The sequence below is a fragment of the Chiloscyllium plagiosum genome, chromosome 35, assembly GCF_004010195.1.
Source record: "Chiloscyllium plagiosum isolate BGI_BamShark_2017 chromosome 35, ASM401019v2, whole genome shotgun sequence".
NCBI classification, from domain to species: domain Eukaryota; kingdom Metazoa; phylum Chordata; class Chondrichthyes; order Orectolobiformes; family Hemiscylliidae; genus Chiloscyllium; species Chiloscyllium plagiosum.
Window position 1 is genome coordinate 20,218,556 of NC_057744.1, and position 12,151 is coordinate 20,230,706.

A 12,151-nucleotide genomic window follows, 5' to 3' on the forward strand; every position below is an offset into this window, starting at 1 on the left:
ACTTCAATAAAGATCTAGAATTTAAAAATTACCCTAATGACAACCAAGTAAGCATTGTTATAAAAGCACATTTGGTTCATTAACATTGTTTAGGGAAGGAAATCTTCCAGTCTTACCTGACTCCAGACCATCAGTAGTGTGGTTGACTCATAACTGTCCTCTGGACAATTAGGGATGGACATCAAATGCTGGCCTAGTCAAATAATCAACATTTCTTTTGCCTAGAACCAGTTATTAGTAAGTCACAAATTGCACTGTGCCTTAACTGTTAGCCTTTAATTAATTGAGTCAAGTAGCAGTGGCCCAATTGATGTTTGAGACCCTCTTGAAGCCTTGTTTTCCTTGCTAATACATATAGTACACACATACAAGCATTAAGATAACATGCATACCATCGCTGTTCAGAACAGTGAGAAGGTAATTTCAATTTGAAAATAAGATTGCTTTGATTATTAGTTTTTGAATATTTAGAGTTAAGTATCATTGTCTGGCTGAAGAATGTAATTGCATTTCTTGGTAGAGCAGAATATAAATACGTCTCATTAGCATTAACATTTGCTCTAAATTGGATAGATATGAGGTGGAGAGACAGAGTACTGCCTGTTACATTTACTATAATCTCATTATTTCCTTGCAGCAGGGAACTAAATAAAATTAAAGAGTAGTTTGGCTTTCATCCAAGCTAGAGACCTGGAGTATTGGCCCCCTCCAAAGTCTGTGCTTCCTTGATTAAATATCTCTATTTGTCCTCATCGGAAGCTCTACATTGTGACCTGATATTTCAGTTTTGCTGCAGTCCCAGGTTTCTGTGTTTTGCCTAATTTTCAGTAATGGATAAAAATATCAGAAAGGAAATCTGCAGTTTTCTGTATGTCATGAACTTCTGATCTGTTTGAGTAATGTTTTCTGCTTTGAATCAGACCAGTCACTTGAACTCACCTAAAATTAGATGTATGACAATGAAGTATCTCATTACTTACTGGGAGGAGAGCATTTTGAACTCTTTGTGATTTATCTTCAAAATATCATGTATTAATCCAGGTGTTAACATAATGGTTATGATTGTACAGTGAGGTTTACAGTCATTCAGTTAGTCAGACCTGAACCCTAGTTGCTTAATTAATTTATCATATGGTTTACTCCCTGCACATCAGTGAGCCCCCGACATCTAATCCTTGCTGCTGGCAACATCAATGAGGCAATAGGGGAAACTGTGTGAGAAACCATCAGACCCATCCATTTGCAATCTGTTCAATGTTGCTGGTTCATACACCTCCCTCTCCAGTTACTAGTTATTGTAAATCTTAGAAAAGAAATCATGATTAACGTTGTAATGAAAGACTTGTTGCCAAAGTTTTTCATCCTGTATTTTTATGACTGAAGTGAAAGGAGTGCGCTGCTTCTCTAGTCCCATTACTACATGGCTCACATCATAAAATGACATATTTTACCCAGTTCCAATATCTGCACTTATGTACTTTTTCTAAACTCAGGTTAGAATAAAACGACCCATTAACCAGAGCTCTTTCATAAACAATAACATTGTTGACTTATTGTGAAAATAAAACTTAGTCAGCAACAATGTAAGATAATTAACACTAAATTTTAAATACAAAAGCATAAATATCAAACCCTCCAAATAATCCTACACACACAAACACCATATCCAAGCAGATATTGCTGCAGATACACTTTTCAAAAGAAATTTGCTTTGCCAGTAATTGTTAGTTAATGAAGGCGAAAATAATACGGTGTAGAATGTCAGTTTGACACATCTGTAAGACCTTTGCCAATACAGAGATTCTGGAAATATGAAGACAAAATCCCTCAAGGCTTCTCATCAGAGCAGCTCAATCCATGTTCCAGATAACATGCTGGATACACAAGATGTTTTGAAGAGGGCTGAAGTGAGAAGTTTCTATCCTTCAACAGGTTGGGAATCAATTCAACTGCTCACAAAACACTTTTCATTTAGAAACTAACTGTCCGTCATAAAAGTCAGACAAGTGGCCTCCAGAAAACAAGTCCAGTAATTAGCTGAAATAAAATAAAGTGTTTTTTTTAAAGTTCCAGTGTCCAATGTGATCACTTAAAAAAATGAGGTATCTCCAGAACTTGAAATAAATCAATTTATCCACAGTCATTCAGAATTCAAGTCCTCATAAAAAGTTATATATGAAGACTTCATTACACACTTATCAGGACAAATGCAAGAATGCCAAATATCAAATGATCATAACTATTCATACAATAGGAGGAAAGGATGCTCTTTCGTTTGGAAGTCAACTTTGGAGATGCCGGTGTTGGATTGGGGTGTACAAAGTTAAAAATCATACAACAGCAGGTTATAGTCCAACAGGTTTATATGGAAGCACTAGCTTTCGGAGCGCTGCTCCTTCATGAGGTATCACCCACTTGATGAAGGAGCAGTGCTCCAAAAGCTAGTGCTTCCAAATAAACCTGTTGGACTATAACCTGATGTTGTATGATTTTTAACTTTGATTACCTAACACATCGTCATGGAAGAAAGCAATAGGGAACTATCAACTCCCCAAGCTTGTGGGTAATTCAAGAGCCCCACATAGCTTGAGTGTATTTCTTTTGTTTACGGAGAACAGGTCACTGTGTGTGAACGTATGTCATTTCTAGCAAATGTAACTGAGCTACAAGCTGAACTGATTATCACAAATTGGTTGTAGCTATTAGTACATTTAGGATTGTACAGCCATTACTTCACAGTTGAGGACTCATGTCTAACAGACATGTTGATTTGTCTTTAGCAAATGCAGATTGGTTGAGTCTGGTATTTGCCTACCTATTACAAACAACCAAAGGAACATGCTGATTGATATGATTAGCCCATTTTTGGAAGGTACAGCCCAGCAAAAAAAGATCCGTGGTCAGTTTTGGCAAGGCTTCATATCCAAGTCCCCTCAGTGAGAGGGTACCAGCATTACAGCAATGAATCACCAGATATATATTATAGACAACCCAAGAAATTAACTGTAGATTTACCAGGATTTGAACACCTAGCCCCCTGGTTCATTTTACATGAGGAACACAAGCCCAATGTGATAACTTCATTGATGGAGATGCTGTTCCTGTGGGAAGCAATCTCCACCCAAAATGTTTATGGAAGTGTGTTTGGTAGACATTTTTTATTTAATACACAAAACTAAACAGAGTGGCAGATCAAAATGAAATGCACATCACATTATTTCAGCAAAATGTCTTAATATAACTCGTGTTTTCTCTGGAAAGAACAAAAAATACTAATTCCTGTTCTCAGGCATTGGGCTGGATTTTACATGAATCTGCCAGGTTTGTTTTTAGCAGGTGAGCAGCTAAAATATGGTGTGCATTCATTTGCCACTTTCCCACCCATCACTGATTTCACTCCCACAATGCCAACAGTAGGTTGGTGTCAAAATCAGCAACCCACTCACTATATGTAAGTAATTAATTAAGGGACAATTGCACTCCCTAAAAGCTCAGCTGATTCCCAATATTACCCTACCCATGCCATAGTACAGTTGGCATGGGTAGCTCAGTTTCTTTTTTTGGTTTTTAGGTAGGTAGGGGGATATTATTTTTGAAGGGTACCCCATGTGCATCAGGACACACTCCAAAAGGGATTATAACCCCTGTCTACTTTCCAAGTTCCACTTTCCTACCCACCCCCTGAACTAGTAATATTCTGCCTTCCCAGTGCTTACCTTGGTTGAGGATGATTGGTTTCTTTCCTCATGTACTGTCTGCAGTATAGGACAAGCTGTTGGAGCTGCCAGAACAACTGGTGCCAGTCAATTTGATTAGACTTCAGCTTCCAAGCGTGGGGCTTCCTCCCTTGAGAGGGTCAAAAGTCTCATTGTGTCTTCATTATCACCATTCCTTGGCTTCCAAATGAATTTTGGAGAGTTTCAGGAGATGCAACCAGTCTGTAACATGCAACCCAGTGAAGGTAATTCTCACCTCACTGACATTTTTAGGAAACTGGCAGGATTGGGGTCAATGATTGTTTTAATTTTCACTCAATTTAATTCTCCATTTAATTCACAGGAATGTACCTTTACCTAAGAAGTTGAAACAATGTTGAACCTGATCCGGTCAGTTCCACAACCTGTTAGGATTTATTTGTTCTAATACAGTTACCACTTACACAGTTTAATCAGACATCACTAAGCCGACAGATTCTGAAGCATAAGAGCTTCAAAAAAATAGCTATTATATTTGAATCACAGTGATATATTTGCAATTTCAATTTGTGACAGTAGTTTGATTGAATAATTTGACCTAATTTGCAAACCTTTGCTACAACTGAATCTACTCCCACACATTCATAACTCCTGAATATGCGCTTTTACCTCTTGTTTATCAGTTCTCGGTATGATTTACAAATGTAATTGGAGAGCTCTACAGGCAAATGGCTTTAAAATGGCAGTTGAAGAAAGATAAAAGAGCATCTCTGTGACATATCAGTGAGGTCTACCATTTTCCTGTAATTGTACCACAAAAACAAAAAAAAAACATAATTGGATGTAATTTCCTCTGTCCCCATCAAAGAACAGCCACAATGGAGACAATCTGATCATAACAAAGCAAGGCTCAGATTTGTCCTTCACTTACTCCTTTGACCCCAGCTTGTTCATTATTTGTTAGATCCGGCACGAGTTGTCAACATGCCTCCCATCATTTACCTGCCAGTTGGGATGCCTGGATATATCAAGTGCCCAGTGGATGCAGATCCACCAGCAACACAAGTCAAGTGGACCAAAGATGGACGACCACTACGGATTGAAAAGGTAAAATGTAGAATATAGGGTCATGAGATCCAGGTTGTACTGAGAACAAGACTGTGAGATCTAGTGACTGGATATCTCACATAAAATTTACTCAAGACCTGACCTGAGGAAATTTATGAGAGGATAGGATTTTCTCAACTTCTTTATAACAGACCTTTTGATTGCATTATTCTTTTCTTCTGTCTTCCAGTGAGGAAGTATTTGACTGCTCCATGGATACAACCCAATGTCAAATTCAAAATTAAAGGGAGAGAATTGTGGGTCATCCTAACCAGACAGTTGCAATGCCTAATCTCTGCTTATCCCAGTTTGCAAATAAATGGGTCTGCTGCAGTTGGTCAGGAGAAGTTATTAACAGTTTCCACAACAAAGGACAAAGAGTACCGAAAGAGCCGGGAATATAACTTCGGGCACAATAGATAGGGGGACAACTATGAGAAGGGGGGCACTCAACGCAGGGCTGGAGGTGTTGTAATTAAATGTGCTCAGCATATGAAACAAGGCCAATGACCTTGTAGCGCAGATTAAAGTTAGCAGGTACCATATTGTGGGCATCATAGAGATGCGAGAGGATCCAGGCTGGGAACTAAATATCCAAGGATATGTGTCCTATTGAAAGGACAGGCAGCTGGGCAGAGGGGTTGCTTTGTTAGTAAGAAACTAAATTAAATCGATGGCAAGAAGTGATGGATGGTCAGAAGGCATAGAATCTGTGTGGGTAGAGTTGAGGAACTACAATGAAAAACCAACTTTAATGACAGTTGTTTACAAGCCTCTTAGCAGTAGTTAGGATGTGGAGCAGAAAATTAATCAGGAGATAGAAAAGGCATGTAAGAAAGACAATATTAGAGTAATTATGAGGGACTTCAAAGTGCAGGTGAACTGGGAAAATGGACTTGGTAGTGGATCCTAAGAAAAGGAATTTGTGGAATGTCTATGACATTGTTTTGGATCAACTTGTGGTAGAGCCAACTGGGGAACAGGCAATTCTGGATGTAGTGATGTGCAATGAGACAGTCATAATTAGGAAGCTTAAGGTGAAGGTACCCCTGGTGGGCAGTAACCACAATATGATAGAATTCACCCTACAGCTTGAGAGGGAGATGCTGGAATCATATGTATTGGTGTTACAGTTCTGAAAAGATAACTACAAAGACATAAGGCAGAAGCTGCCAGAGCTGATTAGAAGGAAAGCATAGCAGGGAAGCTAGTTGAGCAGCAATGGCAGGGGCTTCTGAGGCTAATTTGGGACGCACAGCAGAGATTCATCCCAAGGCAGGAGAATCGTACAGGTAACCATGGCTGACAAGGGAAGTTAAGGACAGCATAAAAGCAAAAATAAAAGCATGCAATGCGGTGAAGATTGATGGGAAGCCAGAGGATTATGAAGCCTTTAAAAACCAGCAGAGGACAATTTTAAAATCCATAAGAAGAAATATGAGCGTAAGCTATCTAGTAATATAAAGAAGATTGCAAGAACTTTTTTAGACATATGTAAGGTAAGTGAGAGAGGCAAGAGTGGACATTGGAACACTGGAAGATGAGGCTGGAGATGTAGTAATGGGGAGCAAAGAGATGGCTGAGAACCTGAATAAGTCATCTGCATCAGTCTTCATGGTAAAAGACATCAGAAACATACCAGAAACTTCAAGAGAGTGAGAGGCAGATATGAGTGAAGTGACCTTCACTAAGGCGAAGGTGCTGGGAATCTGGAGGGTCTGATGATGGATATATCACCCAGATCAGATGGATAAGTTACCGAAAGTTTCTGAAGGAGATAGCTGAAGAGGTTGTGGAATCATTGGTAGTGATCTTTCAGGAATCACTGGAGTCAAGGAGTTTCCTAGAGGACTGGAAAATAACTAGTGTAACATTCTGTTTAAGAAGTGAGGGAGGCTGAAGACAGGAAGTTGTAGGGCTGTTTGGCTGACCTCAGTTTTAGTACGACATTAGAGTCCATTATTAAGGATGAAATTGCGGAGCACTTGCAAGTGCATGGTAAAATAGGGCTCAGTCAGTACGGCTTCCTCAAGGAGAGATCATGCCTGACAAATCTGTTAAAATTCTTGGAGAAGGTAACAAGCAAGTTAGACAAAGGAGAGCCAGTGGACATGATCTATTTGGATTTCTAGGAGGCTTTTCACAAGATGCCATACAGGAAGCTGCTAAATGAACTAAGAATGATGGTGTTAGAAGCAAAGTACTGTCATGATAGAGCATTGGCTCTCTGGCAGATGGCAGAGTGGGGATAAAAGAGTCTTTTTCAGGGCAGCAGCCACTGCCTTGTCAATTTCTACAGGGGTCAGCATTGTGACCACAACCATCCACAATATATATTAATGATCTGGATGAAGGAACTGAAGGCATCGTTGCTAAGTTTGCAGAGTATATAAAGGTAGATGGAGAGACAGGTAGTATTGAGAAAATGATGAAACTGCAGAAGGACTTGGACAGTTTAGGAGAGTGGGTGAAAAAGTGGCAGGTGGAATATAATGTGGGAAAGTGCGAGGTTATGCACTTTTGTAAAAAGAATAGAGGTATAGATTATTTTCTAAATGGGGAATCTGAAGCACAAAGGGACTTAGGATTCTTCGTTCAGGACTCTCTTAAGGTTAACATGCAGGTTCAGTTGGCAGTGATGAAGGCAAATGCAATGTTAGCATTCATTTCAAGAGCTCGAACACAAGAGCATGGATGTACTGCTGAAGCTATATAAGATTCTGGTCAAGCTGCGTTTGGAATATTATGAGCCATTTTGAGTCCCTTATCTTGGCCTTTGAGGATGTCCAAAGGAGCTTCACAAGAATGATCCCAGGGATGAAGGGCTTGACATATGAGAATCAGTTGAGGACTCTGGCTCTGTACTTGATGGATTTTAGAAGAATGAGCGAGTCAATCTCATTTAAATTTTACAGAGTATTAAGTGGCCTGAAGACAGTGTATATGGAAAAGATGTTTCAACTAGTAAGAGAGACTAGAACCCAAGGGCACAGCCACAGTGTGAAGGGGTGATCCTTTAGAACTCAGTTAAGTAACAGTTCTTCAGTCAGAAGATAGTGAATCTGTGTAAGTCATTGCCTCAAGGGCTGTGGAGGCCAAGTCATCCAGAGTATTGAAGGCAGAGATAGATTGGTTCTTGATTACAAGGGGATCAAAGGTTATGGGGAGAAGGCAGGAGAATGGAGTTAAGAAACATATCAGTTACGATCGAATAGCGGAGCAAACCTGAAAGGCCGAATAGCCTAATTCTGCTCCTTTATCTTGTGGTCTTATAGTCTTTGTGCTCCTGGGCTAGTAAGAGGAATAACTAACCCAGAATAGCAGCTTCAGCTACAAAGTCTGGGGGCAGGAATTTCTGGTTGTGGCTTGGACTTATGTCAGCTGTGATGCCCTCCAGGTGTGACTAGCTTGTAGACACCCTCTGCCCAAAATTTACACTGAAGAGTATTGACTTCAGCCATGCACTAGAAGTTCAAGGTTTGGGAGAAGATTTGTAGCTCGGGTGCTCGTTGTTGTGGTTCTGTTCGCCAAGCTGGGAATTTGTGTTGCAGACGTTTCGGCCCCTGTCTAGGTGGCATCCTCAGTGCTTGGGAGCCTCCTGTGAAGCGTTTCTGTGATGTTTCCTCCGGCATTTATAGTGATTTGTATCTGCCGCATCCGGTTGTCAGTTCCAGCAGACCGCTGCAGTGGCCGGTATATTGGGTCCAGGTCAATGAGCTTATTGATTGAATCTGTGGATGAGTGCCATGCCTCCAGGAATTCCCTGGCTGTTCTCTGTTTGGCTTGTCCTATAATAGTAGTGTTGTCCCAGTCGAACTCATGTTGCTTGTCATCTGAGTGTGTGGCTACTAAGGATAGCTGGTCATGTCATTTCGTGGCTAGTTGGTGTTCATGGATGCGGATGCAAAAGAAGTTGCATCAAGACACTGTTCAAAAGGAAAGCCGCTTTACATGTCGGCTTTCCTGACCATCCCATTGACTGCTTCCCTGGTCAACCCTGTCTTGAACCTTGGCGTGCCAGTTCCCTCTCCCGAGTCTGTCACTTCCTGTTTGTTGCCTATCTCCCTACCTCCTGCTGTGAATGAGCACTCAGGAGAGGGGCAATGAGTGAAAGAGAACAAGGTGAACAGTATAAGATGGGAGGAGGAGGGAAACAGCCAGTGGCAGGGTCAGGAGAGGGAATAACAAACACTTGTTGTGGCAAGCTGGAGGGTTGGGAGTCAGGATGTAGGGAATAGAACTAGCAAGAGGTAAAAACAGTAAGTAGGAAGTCAGAATTACAGCTTAGAAATGTAAGCCACCCTCATTATTTGTTTTACCATGGCAAAGTGATTCATGTTTAGCACATTTAAGCTTTAGACTTCTGCACAGAGTAGCTTCCTCTCCAAGATTTTCTACTATAAGGCATCTGATATGCCAGTCCAACTGAGAAAGTGACGGCTCTTGTGCCAAGTATTACTGGCTGGTACTCCAGTACATGAATGCAAAGTTAAAAGCTTAGCTTTTCTGCTGGCAGATTCTCAGCTCTCAGCTGAAGGTTTAAATTTTATGTTTAACTAACAAATGCATCATTACAGCATTGCTCAAAACTATTGAAAAACCATTTTGTAAATAGTTAAATTTATTACAAAGGTATGAGGCAAATGAAGAGCAAGCACATCAGGTAGTATTGATAGTTATCTACTCTACTCAGGTCAGCTGTATTCCTTCATGTTTACTCACCCAATTCAGTCATGTATAATTTATAAACCATAAAATATTCATTGACTCTTCAGAGCTTTTATAATCTACTCAGAATTTAAACTAATCAGTTCATTTCATAAGTCTCACTTTATTGAGTACAGGTGAACACCAGTGGAATGATCTAGCAGTTTATCTTTGTCATGTACATTATATTAGTCTTAGCTGGTTGTGAAAGGAAATCAGAATTGGCCTTTTGCCAGTAATTAAAGCTATCAAAGGCCTTATTTTTCTCTTTTTTTTATTACACTGAAACTAAGTAAAGTAGTCAGCACAAATAAAGATTTAGAATTGTGTGTAAGGAGACTTTTCCACTGAGTGCATTTGTGATTAGTGCCCTGGCAACGGTCCAATTGGTTTTCAGGCAATCATACTGCATCAGTGGTCATGTTGCAAAGTGCATTGACTGGAAAAAATGGTTGCAGGCTTCAATCCAGCATAAAAAAAGGGCAGTGTTTATTTTTATTTTGATTTTGATTGTTGTTTTTTTTTCTATGTTTAAGCCTCATTCTAGGGTGGCACAGTGGCTCAGTGGTTAGCAGTATTGCCTCATTGTACAAGGGACCAAGGTTTGATCCCACCCTCAGGCGACTGTCTGTGTGGAGTTTGCACATTCTCCCCGTGTCTGTGTGGGTTTCTTCTGGGTGCTCCAGTTTCCTCTCACAGTCCTACACATTTAGTGTAGGATAGATAGGCTTCAGATTGATTCCACAGGTCACCGCAACATCGAGGGCCAAAGAGCCTGTACTGTCCTGTAATATTCTATGTTCTATGTTTTAAATTCCCCATAGTATCCAGGCTAGGTGGATTAGCCATGGGAAATGCAGGGTTACAGATAGGGAGGGTGGGTCTGATAGGCCAAATAGCCCGCTTGCATGCTGTACGGATTCATGCCCATAATGCTGGCAAAATGAAAGCTTTACTTTCTATTGCTGGATCTCAAGGAAGGAATATCAATCTGAATTGTATTTTTGTAATCTTGAAGCAAACAGATTGCTGGTTTTCAATGTTTACTGAAATACCTTTTGCCTTCATAATGGTTCACTAGAAATTTGAGCGCAGCTCCATCTTGTTTTCTTGGTCCCCTGTCATGGGACCAAAGAAGCACATTCAAGCTTGAGTTTTTGATGCACTCAACCCACCAAATAATCAGCAGGCTTACTCAAGCCTAACTAATACCATAAATCTTTATTCATTCAAACTGGCTTTGGACTGGGGGATTGTTGAGTTACAGTGGAAGTAAGAAAATGTTTTTTTATAAAGCACCTCAGACCATCTCCGAATGTTCAATGGCAAATACTTACTTTTAAAGTATCGTCACTGGTGGTTTCCAGGCAAGTGTGCATCCCGTTGTCCACAGCAAGGTCCATCAAACAACATTGAGATGAATGGATACTTCGTCTGCTTATCTCATATTGAATGATGGATAACCCTTGACCAGGAGATCTCAAGAACTCCCTGCTCTTCAAAAGTGTCATGTGATCTTCCATGTCCACCCAATCAAAGAGAAGGTGCTTCCATTTAATGTGTCAGCCCAGATTATGTGCTCAGGTCCTGCAGTGAAGTTTGAACCATAAGCTTATGACCCAAAAGTGAAAGTGCTGCCAACCAAACCAAACTGATACTTGTCAGGATTGACACCTACAGTGAGCAGAGCCTAATATGGAAATCCTATCTTTAAACTGAAAGAACTGTGTTATTGCCACATTAGGATGTTTATCTGCCACTAAGTCTGTGTGGCACATTACTAAGAGACTTAATAAAATACTGCTTTACAAGGATGTTCTGATTGTGTCCAAATTGATTGGATGTCATCATTTACAGTAACTTTTTCTGGCAGTTTCAAGGTTGGAATTTGCTAAGTGATGGGACCATTACACTGGAAGAAGCTACAGAAGAAGCTCTTGGCACTTACGCCTGTGTGCCTTACAATACTCTAGGTACTATGGGACAGTCTACCCCTGCTCGACTGGTGCTTAAGGTAAGCTGAAATTGATTAATCCATCCTTGTGTGTACCTTCATGAAATAAGGGACATCCTGTCAACCACTTATAGTGTCCATTAATTCAATTCAATTATTTTAAAATGGTATATTATTCAGAAGCCAGGCTGTTGAAATCAGTTACCAGCCGCAGTTGTTAAAGATTAAAGGACTCTCTATCAACATCTTAATGCTCATTGTTTGAAATACTTTGTTTTCCTTCCTATTTCTCAGTGGTCTGTTTGCAAATCATAAAAATCTAAATGAAAAGTTCTGCATTGGAAACTCACCACATTTGGTATTTCTTCTTCAAGTTTAGCTGAGCATGAACTTCTGCAAACAGCATAGTGGCATCCATTTGTGCCTCGGTCGTGCTGTGTGGCTCAGTGATGTCTTTGGTGCTTTATCTATATATATACAACACAACAAGCTGTATTATATGCCTCAAAACACAGAGAGTAGGACTGTCCCAATCAAGTAAACGGCATCATTTTGTACAACAATCATCACAATGCAAAGACAGCCATTGATTAGCAGTGAAAACTGCTACTAGATTTTGCTGTCATTAATATGAATTTGGTCATTGTTCTCAGCTACCCTTCAAAATTGAATGCAGTTCCAATATGAT

General features: G+C 40.2%; 1 protein-coding gene across 6 annotated transcripts in view; it reads left to right on the forward strand.

Moving 5' to 3' along the window:
- igsf9bb (immunoglobulin superfamily, member 9Bb) overlaps positions 1 to 12,151 on the forward strand; it is a 648,281-nt gene that overhangs the window by 536,267 nt on the left and 99,863 nt on the right. For all 6 annotated transcript variants that reach the window (XR_006309378.1, XR_006309379.1, XM_043676763.1 and 3 more), the window contains exons 8-9: positions 4,660 to 4,802; positions 11,383 to 11,523. Coding sequence is in view for 4 of the 6 variants with exons in the window: in XM_043676763.1 (XP_043532698.1) it covers positions 4,660 to 4,802; positions 11,383 to 11,523 (284 nt within the window). In the remaining 2 variants the exon portion in view is untranslated. The remainder of the gene's footprint in view (positions 1 to 4,659; positions 4,803 to 11,382; positions 11,524 to 12,151) is intronic.